Below are 18,427 nucleotides of genomic sequence, written 5' to 3'. Positions count from 1 at the left end.
CATTATCTAGAACATGCGTATCACTCAGCTGTACTGTCTACTTCTGTTCCCCCACAGTCGCGGTTGTCATTGTTCGTATTGTAATCTAGAACATCGCATACAGCATTGCTTTGAAGACAATGTCAACTCTTCTCAAATCACATTTCATTCACAATGCTTTCAGAGTCCAACCATAGCTAAAACAATGACCGTTTCTGAGCCAGAAACCTTCTGTGACCATGTAGAGTGAAGCCATGAATGTTTAACCAGCTCAGACAGCAGTGCAGTACACTGTATCCACTGGACTGGGCTGAGACCCAAATGGCACCCTATTGCCTATATAGTGCAATACTTTTGACCAGAGCCCATTTGTCAAATGTAGTGCTTAAGAGACCTATGGGCCCTGGCCAAAAGTAGTGCACTACATAGGGAATAGGGTGTAATTTCAGGCAAAGGCTCTGATAGAGCGCTGTGTGAGAGTGTGTGATAGAAACACAGGTGTGCAGTGTAGCACAGCACGGCCCTGACAGAGACTGATCTATAATCCACCACTTTGTGATGGCTCTCGTCTGGGGCCGAGATGAGCAGGAAAACCCACATCCCTGGTTGCATTTATTTCAGAGGTTTTGAGTTCACCCTCCCTGTCCCGGCGATGCTAAAGAGAATGAAGAGCGAGACTCAAACAAAACACACTTCAGACGCCTCAGGGAACACCACTTTTAATTATAAAGAAATACTTGTAGCAGACAAAGTTGTTGTGAAAAGCAGTCAGAAGGTTTTACAATTCAAACGAGGTTAAAAAAAAGTCTCATATATCGTAACACTAGTCTGATGTCATTGACAGTAGTCCTCCGGAACCTCAACAGGACATTCACTGCGAACACTCAGAGAGATTTACACATATACTTATAGGACAGGGTCCTTCTGGGGGCCCACAACAGCTTTGTTCTCCATAGTTGTTTCTATTGGCAAGTTCCTTCTCTGGATATACAGTATATTTTGTCACATGGGATGTCTGAAGTGTCCAAGCATTAGTGGTTCCACTCTTATGCGCTGCTATGAGGCAGCTGTACAGAACAGCTACAGAGACGGAAATGGGCTTTCCTGCCCAGTCCAGATGACATGATTTTACGGTCTCAGTTTCACAGAGAGAGAGAGAGAGATTATGGCTGTGTGGTTGGTGTTCTCTTAGCTTGGACAAATACTAACATGGCTACTAAACATGTGGATAATATGCATGAAATCAGGCACTTGATTGATTCTTCCCTCAAGGATAGCTATCAGAGGACAGGGGAGGAGTCTGGGAAGCATCTTAAATACACACATATCTCAAAATCAGCCTCTGTTGGTCATTTGTTTTCAGGTGAGGCTGCAGGTTAAAACAAGCTGCGGTCAGGTACTTCAATGTGGTCTGGCTCAAGTAACACCATGTTCCCTACATAGTGCTCCACCCACATAGGGGCCCTGTTCAAAAGTAGTGCACCGTCTCGGGAATAGGGTGCCATTTGAGATGTAACCGGAGGTATCCCTATTTCCTATATAGTGCACAGCTTTTGTCACTATTTAGGGAATATGGAGTAATTTGACGTAACCAAGGTGACAGTAGAGATGGTTTAGGTGAAGAGGCGGATGGTGGCGTCAGCCCCTGAGGAGAACACCCAGGGCTGGGTGGGGTGGAAGGTCACGTCTAGGACCCCCAGGTCGTGGGTGATCTGGTGACCCTTGAGTACCTTGACTGGAACAATGAGAGGGTTCTGGAGCAGGTCACTGTGAGAGAAAGAGAGAGGTATAGGGAAGAGGGAGAGATAACGAAAGAAAGATAGATGGATAGATAGAGAGATGAGTTATGACATCAGAACACTGCAGAAGATGGAACACAGCCGTTGTGGGTTATACTGTCTAAATAAAAAGGTAGAATACAGGAAACAGTCTGTACAATAGGCATCGACATTTCGGCGAGTTGGAAACGGGCCAAAAAACCCATTCCATCTTTGGTTGTAATTTAAGGGAACTAATTAGAGGGAGACTGGTGAAGGGGTTGGATGGAGAGATGTGTTGCCCTTACGCTACACGCTACATTACCCTTACTAAAATAGATGTTTATGACCTAACTGGCTCTATGGTTGTGGATATGTGATGGAGGACAGCCAAAAATGGGTTCAGAGACATTGAGAGAGAGAGCGAGACTTGAGAGACAAACAGAAGAGAGAAGTGAGGAAGATTAAAGAGAGAGAGAAGAGGTAATATTGTATTGTACAGTAGGTGTGATGACTCACTTGTAGACCATGCCGTGACAGATGATCACACTGCCATCATCAGCACCAGAGGCGAATAGGGGGTAGTGTTTGTGATAGGCCACGCCCCTCAAAGCCTTCTTGTGGTGCCTGGGACAAAACAGACAAAAAAAACTTCAGAACCACTAAAACACAGATCTTACGAATAACCATCATTTAACAAAAACCCATGATCAGAAAATATGATTCATTGCCAATAATTCCAAATGACTAAGTGAATGGATGGTGTTAACTCACCGCAGCATCTTGTAGGGTTTGGTGGAGAGGTCCAGATCAAACCAGGCCAGTCTGCAGTCATAGCTGCCACAGATCAGGTTATCACCTGACCAGGAAGATTAAGCAGGGAAATATAGAGATGGGTCAGAACAACTCAATATCCTGGATTCTCTAAGTAGCCGTAGATCAAAACATATTTAAACAATTTGATCCAATATGACGGTGGTCCAGATATTCCACTCATCTCAGACTTCTCTATCGATTATATTAACACTTTGAATTCTTGAGAATGAACTTCAAATCAAACTTTATTGAAAGTGCATTTCACCTTCACTCCACACCCTTTACAGTACAACATAATTCTTCTCTGAGGGTGACCTGTGACCTCTGGCGCGGCACTAACCTCCAGGGTGAATGGCCATGCTGGAGATCCACTTGCAGTTGGTCATCAGCTTCTTGGTCAGCTCTTGCTTGATGAGGTTGTAGACGCGCACGTAGCGCTGCGTGGCCACGAAGAAGTAGGGCCGCAGCGGGTGGAAGGAGACGCACTGCACCAGGCCCTTGTTCTTGCGGAAGGGGTTCTGCGTCCGCCGCTTGCTCACCTGGTGGATGAGCACCTGCAGGTTGCTGCTGTTGTCAGGCATGACGCTGGCCAGGTAGTCACCCTTACCGTGCCAAACTACCTGCTTCACTGCCTGGAGGAGAGAGGAAAAAGGAGAGAGCGAGAGGGAGGGAGGAGCGAGCGAGAGGGAGAAGGAGAGAGAGGAGAGGGAGAAGGAGAGAGAGAAAAGGAAGGAAGGAAGCAAGGGGAGGGGAGAAAAGGAAGGAAGCAGGGAGGGGAGGGAGAAAAGGAAGGAAGCAGGGAGGGGAGGGAGAAAAGGAAGGAAGCAGGGAGGGGAGGGAGAGAAAAGGAAGGAAGCAGGGAGGGAGAGAAAAGGAAGGAAGCAGGGAGGAGAAAAGGAAGGAAGCAGGGAGTGGGAGAGAGGGATAAAAAGAGAAAGCAGGAGGAGATATTACTACTTACTATACACTATTATAGTTACACATTATAATATATGTTTTATAGTGCATCTAGGACTACATCTAAGGTACATTAATCCAATGATAACCTCTCCAGACACTTGAAAATCTCCCTGCAGTTATTTTAGCTTCTATTAGTATTGTAGGCTTTCCAAATGCCATAAGCATTCTGTGACAATAAAATACATATTTGTTTTAATTGAGGAAAAAAAACTCTTATATTTCTTTCCATTTACTTGAGGAAAAAGGTTAACCACAATCTACTACATTTTTGCCAATCCTGAAAGGCATCCAAGCTACAGCTCACATGTTAGAACGTTTGTGTCTTTACCCCAGTAAACCTATGTCTGATCGTCATCACAGGGGTTCCCAGTATCTCCATTGGAATATGTTTCTATCTGGTATTCGGAGGTCCCTGTGACTTACACCTTGGGCAGGTTACTAGGGAGGTACTAAGGATAAACCTTGGTCAGGTTCCTAGGAAGGTGCTAAGGATAAACCTTGGGCAGGTTCCTAGGGAGGTACTAAGGATAAACCTTGGTCAGGTTCCTAGGGAGGTACTAAGGATAAACCTTGGGCAGGTTCCTAGGGAGGTACTAGATACACCTTGGGCAGGTTCCTAGGGAGGTACTAAATAAACCTTGGGCAGGTTCCCAGGGAAGTACTAGATAAACCTTGGGAAGGTTCCTAGGGAGGTACTAGATAAACCTTGGGCAGGTTCCTAGGGAGGTACTAAGGATAAACCTTGGGCAGGTTCCTAGGGAGGTACTAGATAAACTGTGGGCAGGTTCCTAGGGAGGTACTAGATACACCTTGGGCAGGTTCCTAGGGAGGTACTAGATAAACCTTGGACAGGTTCCTAGGGAGGTGCTAAGGATAGCCTTTACCTTGAGGAAGGTTAGGGAAGGGTACTAACTTTAAAGTGATGAGGGTTGGGTGGGAGTGAATGAGTGAATGAGTTGGGTTAGGTAGGGACTTAACATGGATTGGAAGTGTTTCAGGGTCTTACTTTGGGGTGGGTGAGGCAGGGCTTTCCTTCAGACAATGAGGACAGATTTTTTACTTGTCCCCAAAAGCTCAAGTAACACCATTTTCACATCATTGTATGATGCAATGAACCCCTTAAAATGCATTACTATATTTTATAACATAAAGAATAAGACAAAATGTAGGCTAAACTCTGCCTTTAGGATCTTTGCATATTCAAGCCTGCCTCAAAATACAACACTGCCCCTTTAATAAGGCTCTCCTAGAGGATGGTTGGGCAGCCTATAAAATATTGAAACATTTACAACCAAAATTATTTTAATATCTTTATAACATAATTCCCTCCTGGGCTCAGAATTAATGGTGTCCAGTCGTCCTTTTTTGGGGTCTACAGGAAAAAAACTGACTCAGATCCAAAATTCATACAACCACTGCACATAGGAAATGTGGGGTGAGGGTTAGTCTGTGAGGGTAGGTTCAGGACTCTTACCTTGGGGTGGGGTGAGTGTTAGTCTGTGAGGGTAGGTTCAGGACTCTTACCTTGGGGTGGGTGAGGGTGAGGCGTTGGCCATTGTCGTGCTCCGGGCCCTCAGAAAGAGCCCACGTAACAGCCTGCTCCTTGTCCTCCTCTGGGGGCTCATAGGAGGTAATCAGCTGGTCTGTGGAGCTCACCACCAGCCTGTCTCCCAGACCTGGGTTCAACAGCAGCACTGTACTCTCACTGAGGGAGAGAGGGGGGAGGGAGTGATAGGGAGAAAGAGACCAAGGGAGAAAGAGACCAAGAGAGAAAGAGTCAGAGTGACAGTGGACTATAGGACCCTACAGGGTTATCTAGAAGTTAGGTTGCTAAAGTCACAGCAGTAAAGAGGAAAAGTTCTCTCAATGTTTGTTGACAGGGGCATCAGTAGTACCACATACTAACAATTATAAACTGGTTGCAGTGGTTATTGGTTAACCTCTGAAACTACACTATGAAATCATTCGGTCTGTGAACACATACAAAGTATACTGTATGTTCAGTGATGAAGACACAGAGGAGAACTCAGGACATAGGAAAGAGTGGAGCAACCATTAGGAGGAAAGAGACTGTTGGAGGAGGAGACTTACAAGCACACAGCCACCAGGCAGACGGCCGGGTTGGGGTTCCACGCCACGCTCTTCACAGCTCCGCCCACTTCCAGCGTCTTCATGCATCGCCCCGTGTTGACCTCCCAGAAGCGCACCGTACAGTCGTCTGAGCCTGGAGGGAGAGAGAGGGGTCAAAGGTCAGACCACCAGAGACAACAGGGGGCCCATAACAGCAGTGTGTGTGACCGTGTGTGCCCTGGCAGAAAGTGTGGTCTCTGGACACCAGGCCTCGTTGAGTTACCACAGCGTGAAAGTGTTAAAGTAGCCTATAAATAAACCGGGAGAGCTCAGAGGCTAGCAGGCTGACTAACCTATATGAGAGGGGATCACAAACTAATGGCACAGGGGTAGAGGGGGATTGGACCTGGTTTGTGTCACAGCTTAGACAGGGGTTAGTTTATGGGAGACTGCACACGCGTCCTAACTGGTATCCTGTTCCATACGTAGGGTACTACTTCAGACCCTATGGGCCCTGGTCAACAATAGTTCCCTATATAGAGAATAGGGTGCCATTTGGGAAGCAGCCTGTGTTGATTAATAATAATAATGTGATACACAGTAATAGTAGGAGAAGTTCAGACATTACCTCAGGGTAATGTAGCTCATCTTTATATAGCAAAAATAGAACGTACGCCTCTTAAATACATTATCAATTAACTGTGTGTGTGTGTGTGTGTCTGTAAAGTTGTATGTTTGTGTGTGGTTCACATGCGTTCAAAAGTGATCCGTGTGTGTGTGTGTGTGTCTGTTTATAAGCAGCCATACAGAGGGACGGTACAGATTTCCTGGGCTGCCCGCTGCTCATCAGAGTGAAAACAGACGCTCTTCCTGAACGCAGCTCTCGCTCCCTCGCTCTGCCTCTCCTCTCCAACTGCCTGTGAAACCACCGCCGCTGCCTGACACATCATTGGCCGATCTGGACCCACTAAGGCCGCGCTCCAATTCCCTACATCGTATCGTATGGGCTGCTCTGGTAAAAATGTGTGCACTATGTAGGGAATAGGATGCCATTTGGGACTAATGCCTTCTGGGAGTGTATGCAGTATCACTGGAGAGCACTGCCAAAAGATAATTTGCATTCAGGTTGACATGTTTTTCTTTGTCATAATGTGTCTACTAGCCATGGAGCAGTCATATTCAAATAGATCTTTCTAGAATCTTTGGCAACCTCCTGTACTGGTCTGCTTTTGCTGTTTGGTTTGCCACCACACCTCTGTTAGGAGCCAACGGAGCACTGACAGTTCTAATATACCTTTTCTTTGGACAATACTTTGGCATGAATGAACCCCTGCTTATGTTTGTCTCCCTTTTCCTGTTAGGGGGTTTGTTGAGAAAGAGTGAAAAAAGAGAGGTCCCAATCAATACCACATCTCTCCTTACTGCTGGCACACAATAAGGAAAACTGTGAACCCGCAGGCACTACGCAAACCAACCACCTTCGAAAACACCACAGACGCTATGCTACTCCAACATATGAGCAGGAGGCAGTATGAGTCAAATAAAATGTCTTATTTTTACTTTTATACCTGCATGCTCCATAAACAAGGGGGGGGGGGGGGGCTCCAGACCGGAGGGTGGAGTGTAATAACTCGAAAAACCATAATCACTTTTTAAGTACTGAGCCCTGCGGCAGCGACAGTTATAGAACTGGAGGGACAGGCCCGAACCGGCCCGGCGGTGAGGTTGTGTCCAGCTTGAGGTTTAGAGAGAGAGAGTATGAGCGCAAGACCAGTCGTCTGGCAGCGCATAGCTGTGGTTCAGCCGGTGGATTGGCCGAATTGGCCGAAGGGAGTCGCATGTGGACACATTGGAAACTCAACACTTGTGTTTGAGGAGAGGGAGAGGTCTAAGGCTGTAAAACTGGGTTAAGAAGGCTCCTCTTCTTTTCTATTGAGGGGACTTCCTTCAATTATAGATCAATGTCAATGGTTTACTTTGAAAAACATAACTGGGGCAGATCCAAGAGTTTGGAGTGCGCTTACTCACCTACTTGAGAATACGACAAGGATATTTTTTATTTGGGGGGGGGGGGGGGGGGGGGGGCTATGGACATCAATCAATCTGACATAAATACAAGGCTGTGTCACTGGGCAGGTTAAGAACATTTAGCAAAATTAGATAATAAAACTAAAACATATGGTGGTTTGTAACATCAGAGCACAGTTCAAGGCACAGTGGACGAGTGCAAACCACAATGTAAGTCAACAGACAGGAGACGATCAACTGACTCCAGGCGGTGGGAATGACGGACGGAGGACTTTCTAGGGCACCTTGGCTTGAAAGCCATGTAGCAACAGCATTATTCTTCTACCGAGAATCAATATAGCGGATTTTTGACAGGGTCGTTAGCATTGGGGCGTCAGATTTTTTGTTGTTGCCCAAACCTAACTCAAATTCTTGATATCAGATTAAAACGAGGCTACAGTGTGACAATTAGGCTCATTTGGACTGAATGCATTTGTAGGGGCAAAAATGTATTCAATTCACAATGCATCACTCTCACTACACGATGTGCTGACAACGCTAACATCTTCACAGACGAATCTTAAGCGCAACAGTAGCAGCTGGGTAGTAAGTAATACGTTAGAAGGCTAGCTAGTAGTTATATATAACGTTATATGGCTATAGTAGGTTTAAATCAAAGCACAAACAAATAAGCTAGTGAACGTCATTGGCTGACATTATAGCCAGTTAGAAACACCAAAGGTTTGGAAAACTGACATGCTGCTAATTTATAATACATTTACACACCAGAACAGACGTGTCGCTGTTTGAAGATCCATTGATTCAGTATGATCCCTCTGTCAATTACATTTTCTTGTTGTCACTATATTTCAAATTAGCAGACTTACCAACAGTATCAAGTTACTTTTCAATGTGTTCCATGAAAACCTGTAACTTAGTCACTTTCCACAAGTAAAAAGTAGCAGGTTACACAAAAAGCATCCAGGTAAAACATCAATGATAATTGCTTGCTTGCGCGACCTGTAGCGCCCCCCCCCCCCAAAAAAACGGCATGCTTGCTAACTTGATTAGCTATGTGATAAAATGAAACCGTTTTCAACAAATCAACTGGTTGCCGGTTTTTTTTTTTTTTTTTACCAAGCAAGAGAAATAAACGTTCAATCAGTACTGAGTGAATGAACAAACACTTTGTCATCACCGGACTGTCCATTTAAATAGTGTTAAAAGTAGACGTAGCCATAACATGGTTTGTAACGGTGAGCATCACCACCGTGGGTTCGTTAACCTGGCTATTTTGACCCCCGTTCCCGACACACACAGGCGGGCACATGCAAAAAATAAACGGTCTGCGCTTATTTTAATTTACTATGTGTCTCTTAAAAGTGTGATGTGTACTAGTACGCACGTCTTGCTACTACGGAGGACAGAACAGTGGACACTAGCTCTCAAACGCTCAAGGAAGACGTTGTACTCATCCGTCAGATACACACCATCCCTACGGTACAAATGCACGAGATAAATTGCACAGGTTGTAAACAATCCTTTTCAGGCGCCACTTTCTGTCATTTGAGAAGCTAAGAAACGTGTCAAGATGGCCCAAGTGGAGCTGACAAACGACCTATGCTTATTAATAAGCACACAGTACGTTGCACACTATCAGTATGTATGGTCTGTTCCAAATCTGTGAGTACTCCCATCTGTTTTCATATTTGTACTGCCATTTGGGAATTTGTGCTCTTTTAGTGGAGTTGGACAGCTGTGGAAAGGGGGAGACTTAGTCAGTTGTAAAACTGAATGCATTCAACTGAAATGTGTCTTCCGCATTTAACCCAACTCCTCTGAATCAGAGAGGTGCGGGGGGGGGGGGGGGGGGGGGGGGGGGGCTGCCTTAATCAACATCCACGCCCAGGGAACACTGGGTTATCTGCCTTGCTCAGGGACATAACATATTTGTACTGTTACTGACCCTATGCTCCTACCCGCCAGGCTACCTGCCACTGTGTACAGCATTACTAAGCACGTTTGTAGATAAAGGATTTACAACACCTATCCATTATCAATTTTGTAAATGTGTATTGTTTTGTACTTGTCTAATGACTTTATTAGTGTGTCAGGAGTTACCAAAATTGCTATTGATGAGCCACAGGTTTATGCAGGATTTTTTGTTCAAGCCCAGTGCTACCACACCTGATTCTACTACTCGGCTGTTCACCGAGACCTCGGCTGTTCACCGAGACCTCGGCTGTTCACCGAGACCTCGGCTGTTCACCGAGACCTCGGCTGTTCACCGAGACCTCGGCTGTTCACCGAGACCTCGGCTGTTCATGGAGACCATCCCTGAATTGTACAGTGCCGTCGGAAAGTATTCAGACCCTTTGACTTTTTCCACATTGTGACATTACAGCTTTATTCTAAAATGTAGTACATCGTTTTTTACCCCTCAAATCTTCACAATACCCCATAAAAACAATTTAAAAAAAATGTAGCACTGAAATCTCACACTTACATTAGTATTCAGACCCTTTACTCAGTACCTTGGCAGCGATTACAACCTTAAGTCTTCTTGGGTATGACTTTACAAGCTTGTAAAGCTGTATTTGGGGAGTTTCTCCCATTCTTCTCTGCAGATCCTCTCAAACACCCAGGTTGGATGGAGAGCATCTCTGCACAGCTAGTTTCAGGTCTCTCCAGAGATGTTCGATCGGGTTTAAGTCCGGGCTCTGGCTGAGCCACTCAAGGACATTCAGAGACTTGCCCCGAAGCCATTCCTGCGTTGTTGTGTTGGCTGTGTGCTTAGGGTCGTTGTTCTGTTGGAAGGTGAACCTTCGCCCCAGTCTGAGGTCCTGAGAAATCTGGAGCGGGTTTTCATCAAGGATGTCGCTATACTTTGCTCCGTTCATCTTTCCCTTGATCCCGACTAGTCTCCCAGTCCCTGCTGCAGAAAAACATCCCCACAGCATGATGCTGCCACCTCCATGTTTCACCGTAGGGATGGTGCCAGGTTTCCTCCAGACGTGATGCTGTGCGTTCAGGCCAAAGAGTTCAATCTTGGTTTCATCAGACCAGAGAATCTTGTTTCTCATGGTCTGAGACCCTTTAGGTGCCTTTTGGCAAACTCGGTGTGCTGTCATGTGCCTTTTACTGATGAGTGGCTTCCGTCTGGCCACTCTACAATAAAGGCCTAATCGGTGAAGTGCTGCAGAGATTCTTGTCCTTCTGGAAGGTTCTCCTATCTCCACAGAGGAACTCTGGAGCTCTGTCAGAGTGACCATCGGGTTCTTGGTCACCTCCCTGACCAAAGGCTCTTCTCCCCCGATTGTTCAGTTTGGCCAGCTCTAAGAAGAGTCTTGGTGATTCCAAACTTCTTCCATTTAAGAATGATGGAGACCACTGTGTGCTTGGGGACCTTCAATGCTGCAGAAATGTGCTTGGTACCTTTCCCCAGATCTGTGCCTTGACGCAATCCTGTCACGGAGCTCTACGGACAATTCCTTCGACCTCATGTCTTGGTTTTTGCTATGACATGCACTGTCAACTGAGGGATCTTTATATAGACAGGTGTGTGCCTTTCCAAATCATGTCCAATCAATTGAATTTACCACAGGTGGACTCCAATCAAGTTGTAGAAACATCAAGGATGATCAATGGAAATAGGATGCACCTGAGCACAATTTCAAGTCTCATAGCAAAGGGCCTGAATACTTATGTAAATAAGGTATTTTTCTTGTTTTTAATAAATTTGCTAAAATCTGTTTTCGCTTTGTCATTTACTGATTGGCTTACATTTTTTTTAGTTTTTTTTGTTTACCTTTAAAATCAGTAGTTAATGAAATAAATACATATAACTACATTATTTCTGTTGCCATTTGTTGTATAATCCAGTGTTTTTCAGGATCAAAAAGGGCCTTAGGTGGTGGGCGGTGGCAGTGGGTGCAGCAGAACTTTTCCAACATTTTAGAGGCCACCCATATTTTTAAAAAAAAGAAGCCTTTATCAGTTTTATAGTACATTTCCTGACATTCTACACGTTCTACCACGTAGCCGCAATTCTATGCATTTTCCCATGGCTAATGCGGTGTTCTTTTGCTGAAACGTAAAAATCAACACGGTTAAATTAATTGTTTTTTAAATGTAATTCCTCTGATTGTTTAGCTTTTATTTTGGTGAATCTTATAAAACAATATATAGGTCCATTTTCTTTTCTACATACTTTTGTTTTTTTGTCTTAAGTTTACACTGAAAGTGTTTTTCCATAACAATGTCGGCTTAGGCGGGCAGCCCAATGGTTTATTTGGCAGACAAATCCCTGGTATCATCACCTTCCAATGTAAAAACCATGGACATTAAAAACAGAAGTAGGCATTGGTCTGAAGCTGAAAAATAAAAAGGACATTTTACATGAGCACCACCCATGTGCTACGAAAAGTTTTCAAAGACACAGCTTTGACCCACAGTAGCTATGTTGGTATATTGTACTTCCAACCATGTGTAGGCAGGTTCCTTTGGGTGGTGGACCATTCTTGACAGACATGAAAAACCCAGTAGCGTTGCAGTTCTTGACACAAACCGGTTCGCCTGGCACCTACTACCATACCCCATTCAAAGGTACTTAAATACATTTGTCTTGCCCATTCACCCTTCATGTCTCAAGGCATAAAAATATTTTATTAACCTCTCTCCTCCCCTTCATCTACACGGATTTGAGTGGATTTATCAAGTGACATAAGGGATCATAGCATTCACATGGTCAGTCTGTCATAGAAAGTGCAAGTGTTCTTAATGTTTTGTACATCTCTGACAAGGACCCTCACAGAAACAGTCAACTAACTCACAAAAACATGACAATCAGTTTGTTATGGTACCATCTTGGTAGTGGTGCCGCTGGTGGGTGTCATTTCCCTCTGGTTCTCAGGGCTGTGTTCTTCCTGTTGTGACCTCACAGAGGCCTCTGTCCCTGGGCTGCCCGCCTGGGACGGACCACTCACATGTCCACAACCAGCCCAGATAATTTGCAGTTATGTTCCAAAGCAACACTTGTGTGTTCTTTTACAAGAATGACTAGCTATATTCAGCTGGGTTTGATGTTGTGGATAGGAGAAAGAGAGAGAAGGGGATTAACTAGGGGAGTTAACCTAACCTTAGTGTCTATGATGGCACAGGTCCTTCAAAACAAAATGTGAGGGGCCAGCTCTGGCCCAACCAGATGTGGTTAGTGAAAGGCAGGCTACATTTCTATGAGACAAACCTGTTCCATACATAGGATTCCGTAGTTCCATAAAAAGCCAGTGACATTCTAATCCCAACTCGACCGGCGTGTGGAGGAAGGCATTCCGTCCTTCCCGGTCATAACCACCAAGGAAGGGTTGAAGGTTGAGTGTTCAGCCCTATCCAGAGTTCAGAGGGAACACCACCCGCAGGGCTGGAGCTGGAGGAGCTGCCACCACACCAAGTTACCCATTGTGGCCACATCATTAGTATGGAATGTGGAGCTGGGAACACCAGAACCCCAGTTTGTTTACTGCTGGGAGTGTGGGTGTGAATATACAGTACACAGAGTCAAGCCCGAGTCCAACCCAGGATGATCAGTACAATGTCCCACGTCTGTGTCTCATAACACTCTATTTCCTCCATCAGTGTTTTCCAACCCTGGTCCTCCAGTACCCCCAACACTGCACAGTTTCGTTGTACCCCTTGACAAACACACCTCATTCAACTCACTGAAGGCTTGATCATTAGTTGACAAGTTCAATCAAGTGTGCTTGTCCAGGGTTACAATAAAAATGTGTACTGTTGAGGGTACTCAAGGACCAGTGTTGGGAAACAGTGCCCTACACAGTGCACTACTTTTGACCAAAGCCCTGTGGTTGGTACCTATGGGCCCTGGTAAAATGTAGTACACTATATAGGGAAGAGGATTCCACTTGGGACTGAGACTATAACGGTTGAAAGAGGTTCGGAATGCCTCTAACAACAGTTAAAAAACAATTGGCATACTTATAAAGTGTATAAAAGTCACTCCAGTCCTGAAAGAAGAGAGGGCATGCTGGGTGTGGGGTAGGTCATCGTCATGTTTTACAGTTTTGGACGTCTCCAGAAGAATGTATGACACAACCGACAAATGATTTCACAGCATTACTTTGGTTTCCTGTTACAAGTGGGGGTTTTTTTGTTGATTTTTTTATATATTTTTTTACATGGGGACATTGTCTGGCTGTGTTTTTACTGCTGTTGGCCTTGGTAGCTTCTTCGTAATAACATTTTCCAACTTTATCGTGGTTGAGTTAGTGAGCAGTGAGTACAGGCTTGGTGGGGTTGGCGTTAGCCCCCTGCGCTAGCTAGCACTACGCCAGACAGTCCCCTATTTGGAGACAGGGTGGGTCGAAGAAACAGCCATCATTAAAAATCACCACACACTGATATGGAATGAATTATCTGTCAACCCTCACACAATAGGAAAACAAATTGAAGAAGGGGAGAGCTGCAATTCCTGGGAGGTTGTCAACTGCCATTTTTACTGTGGGAAAGAGGGTTTTACGACTGGTTTAATATATTTTACAGCAATACAAAAGAGTGCCGCTGACTGTAGTGGTTTTGCATATGGGTCTTTATGAATCCTTTATTATGGACGGCTTAACAGATATTGCCACTAAATTGCTGCCAGGCAGCCTCGCTCACTCACTCTATCCTTCCTTCTTCACCTCCCTCTCCAGTCTTTCTCTGACTAGCCCACGTCACCCCTCTCCCACTCCTTCCTCGACTTGGAGGGCCTGGTACTAGTGTGAACGGAAACGTAATCAAAACAGGTGCTATTGCCTCCATTTTGTGGTCGTCCCTGTAGGCGACTGACCCGTCAATTCAGTGCTGATATTAAACTACATACCATACAGTAAAACATCCCTACAGTATGACTATGGCTTGGGGAATAGAGATTTCCATGGCTGTCATAGAAGAGTAAGGCCAGGGAATAAAGTTCTTAAACAACATGTAGTGTCGGTCCCTTGTTTCATGAGCTGAAATAAAAGATCCCAGAAATGTTTCATAAGCACAAAAAGCGTATTATTTCTCTCATTCTGTGCACAAATCTGTTTACATCCCTGTTAGTGAGCATTTCTCCTTTGCCAAGATAATCCATCCACCTGACAGGTGTGGCATATCAAGAAGCTGATTAAACAGCATGATCATTACACAGCTGCACTTTGTGATGGGGACAATAAAAGGCCACTCTAAAATGTGTTGTGTGACAAAACTGCACAATGCCACAGATGTCTCAAGTTGAAGGAGCATGCAATTGCAAGTGCAGGAATGTCCACCAGAGCTGTTGCCAAAGAATTGAATGTTAATTTCTCTACCATAAGCCGCCTCCGTCATTTTAGAGAATTCGGCAGTACGTCCAACCGGCCTCACAACCACAGACCACGTGTATGGCGTTGTATGGGTGAGCGGTTTTCTGATGTCAATGTTGTGAACAGAGTGCCCCATGGTGGCGGTGGGGTTATGTTATGGGCAGGCATAAGCTGACAAGGAACTCAATTGTATTTTATTGCTGACAATTTGAATGCACAGAGATACCGTGACGAGATCCTGAGGCCCATTGTCGTGCCATTTATCCGCGAAGGAGATGTGTTGCGCTGCAGGAGGGTATTGGTCACACCAGATACTGACTGGTTTTCTGATCCACACACCTACCTTTTCTTTTTAAAGGTATCTGTGACCAACAGATGTATATCTGTATTCCAAGTCATGTGAAAAAAATAATATATATATTTACACACACACACACACACACACACACACACACACACACACACACACACACACACACACACACACACACACACACACACACACACACACACACACACACACACACACACACACACACACACACACACACAATGAACTGTAACTCAGTAAAATCTTTGAAATTGTTGCGTTTATATATTTGTTCAGTGTATTTCATAAATGTATATTTTTCTCAATACGTCCTAAACTTTTCATACTGTACAGTTACTACAATAATTTACCTATTCAGACCAAGTTACACTGGCCTTTGTCCTGGTGCTGAGTAACGAGTTCAAATCTCCAGTTAGCAATACCTCATGACTGTGGAAAGACAAAGCCACCTTCTTTTTATATGGCTGGGGCCCTTACTTCATATCTGACAGTGTCCCCCAGGCTCAGAACATATTAAAGTGAGGGAAACTAGCCAACACTGAGTGAGTAATCTACAGACCCTCCTTCCCTCACCTCCATGTTATTAAATTCACATCCATGTCTATCAAGTGTTACTGCTTTGAAATCGTACGTTGTTTTCCTGGTAAGAATCTGTAGTCAATGTGTATAATTACATCTACTTCTAACGGCTACTCTTCATCACCAAAAGGAGAACAATTAGGGATGACTTTCTACATCAGGGATCCTCAACTGGCAGCCCGTGGGCCAGCCTGGTTTTCAGAGACAATACATAAGAGACTGTGAAATCAGCTATAAGTGATTTTAATTTAGGAACACTTCCCAAGTAATCCCATGGATAATAGAGAGAAGTGATCGTATACAAATGTAACCAAGGTATGACAAAAGATTATGTTTTAGTAAAATATTATATCCGTTTGGGCTTCTTGCAGTCAATTTGCCTTCTAGAAATGATTTGTAATTATGTTCCACCTCCAACCCCCCCCGACCACCCGCTGAAGAAAAAAAATCAACCCGCGGTTGAATCTAGTTGATGATCCCAGCTCTACATAGTACTAACATTCACAACCCAAGTAAAGTATTAGCCTACTGTTTTCTGACTGACCGTGGAGAACAGCCAGCTAGCCAGAAGTTAGAAAAGACAAAGACTATTTAAGTCTAAGATGGATGAGGGGAAAAGGAGACCGGCTATAGGAAGCTATCTGTGATTGATTTATCCTTCTAGATGTGTGCCAGAAAGTAAGTATGGCCTGCCCCTCTCTCTCCCTCCCTCCCTCACTCACTCACTGACACTTCCTGGAACACACAGTCATTGCTGTGTGACATCATGGCTCACACTTTCAGGAAGATTTAAGCGGTCAGTTAACTACTGACTCAGAAACAGGCATAATAAAGAAATAGAGTGCCAGCAAGACAGTTTGCTACTGACTAAGAAACAGGCAAACTGATGAGCTAGCCAAGCAGCAGCTGAGTCAGAGATGTTACTACATCACATGAAAGATGAATAGGGAGTTAACACTGACCTGAGACCAGCCATTGGCCAGTGGGAGACGCACTGATGGAACGCACCAGACTGCTGTGGCCAATGTACACCTGTTGAGAGGACACATCATTATGATTGGTACTGACTTAACTTACTTATTTCGGATCATCACCCCACCATGTGACATAGCAAGATTTTCTAACAAATACATGGAAGTCTTCCATCTCAGGTAACTCAAGCTAGCAGTAAAATCAGATTTAAAAAACATAAAACAACATCTCAAAGAGGACTGTGAAAAGACACACACACACACTACTCTTAGTAATGTAGTATTGTAATTGCGTAATGTAATAGTGGAGAAATGTACATTTGTATAATGCACATTGTTTTGTTTGATGTAGTTTCCTGTTTGGATCCCAGGAAGAGGAGCTGCGGCCTTGGCAACAGCTAATGGGGATTCTAATAAAATAATAAATGATCCTGTATTTTAAGGCTTATCCAGAAATGACAATTAGACCAAACATGTAAAGCAATTTTCTGAGAATGGTGCTGGATCATTTGACATAAAGAAGGGGACAAGTTGATGAAAAAGCTTTAAAACAAAAAAGGTTCAGATCCAGGCATGTCACATGATTGCGCAAAATACAGGACAAAATATATTCCCAGCAGTTCCAGTGGTTGACCTACCAGGGACATGGTGGTGGGGAAGGGCTGCAGGTCCTTGGGTTTGGGCAGCTTGGGGATCAGATCTTCTGGATTCACATTCACCTGTGGAGACCAAGTGAGATGAATAGAGTTGAGGAACGTGTTGAGAACCAACTGACCATAAGATGGGTCCTTCAAAATGAGCTGCTTTTCTTTATGAGCATCTTCAAATCAATGTCCTATTTATCCAGACATTAAAGGCAGGGTCTGTAGTCTCACCCTCATCTTGCGTTGGCGTGGACACAGGTAGAGGTCGAGGCAGCGTTCAAATCGCTCGTGGATGAAGCGGGAGAAGGCGGGCACGGCCCTCAGACAGGAGTGTTTCTGGGGGAGGAACGGGAGCTTCCTGTCCTCTGCATCCTGCTGTTCCCACGCCATTCTCTGACATGGGGATAAAGAACCAATGGTGGGTGAGTATACTAATGACTGGCTTGTACACTGGTTAATGATTGGTCTGTGTACTGTGACTGTAGTTACAAGGAGGGAACTAAGGACCAAAATGCTACAGTTGTTCTATGCTACCAATTGATCTGCTGCAGTACAATTTTAGCCAAATTACTAAGAGAATGAGGTCATTCATGATGTTGCAAAACAAATATCTGTCCAAGTATGTGTGTGCAGCAAATAATTTCATAATTAGGCATAATGAACTATTTACCTCTTCCTCTGTGAGCAGGTACTCAGGTGGAGGGTTGTAGGACTCCTCGTGTCCGGGCAGCCTCATCTTGGGGGCGGGGACGTGCATCTTGTGGCGCCCCAGGATGGCGTTGGGGTCCTCCTTGGCCCACAGGTCGTAGTACTGAGGGGTGGTCTCTTTGGGCTTACGGGGCTTGATCCAACCCATCTTTATGGCATGGACCAGCTTCGAAACCTGGGAGAGAGGGGACAACAGTAGTGGTGAAACTTAAGTGTGTGTGTGTGTTCCCACAAATAATAATAATAATGTCAAAAAATGAAT

At 44.7% G+C, this 18,427-nt stretch overlaps 1 protein-coding gene across 4 annotated transcripts in view; it reads right to left on the bottom strand.

Annotated features, from left to right (window-relative positions):
• Nucleotides 1-682: 682 nt before the first annotated feature.
• Nucleotides 683-18,427, bottom strand: part of LOC139373806 (ribosome biogenesis protein bop1-like) — an 88,696-nt gene continuing 70,951 nt past the window's right edge. For all 4 annotated transcript variants that reach the window (XM_071114821.1, XM_071114822.1, XM_071114820.1 and 1 more), the window contains 10 exons: nt 18,128-18,340; nt 17,689-17,850; nt 17,452-17,532; nt 16,805-16,874; nt 5,604-5,736; nt 5,037-5,217; nt 2,893-3,184; nt 2,511-2,595; nt 2,256-2,363; nt 683-1,746 (listed from right to left, as the gene is read on the bottom strand). In XM_071114821.1, coding sequence (XP_070970922.1) covers nt 1,593-1,746; nt 2,256-2,363; nt 2,511-2,595; nt 2,893-3,184; nt 5,037-5,217; nt 5,604-5,736; nt 16,805-16,874; nt 17,452-17,532; nt 17,689-17,850; nt 18,128-18,340 — 1,479 coding nt within the window. In that variant the 3' untranslated portion in view covers nt 683-1,592. The remainder of the gene's footprint in view (nt 1,747-2,255; nt 2,364-2,510; nt 2,596-2,892; nt 3,185-5,036; nt 5,218-5,603; nt 5,737-16,804; nt 16,875-17,451; nt 17,533-17,688; nt 17,851-18,127; nt 18,341-18,427) is intronic.

Source organism: Oncorhynchus clarkii, chromosome 18 (assembly GCF_045791955.1).
Source record: "Oncorhynchus clarkii lewisi isolate Uvic-CL-2024 chromosome 18, UVic_Ocla_1.0, whole genome shotgun sequence".
NCBI classification, from domain to species: domain Eukaryota; kingdom Metazoa; phylum Chordata; class Actinopteri; order Salmoniformes; family Salmonidae; genus Oncorhynchus; species Oncorhynchus clarkii.
This window is presented reverse-complemented; position numbering and strand designations above follow the sequence as displayed.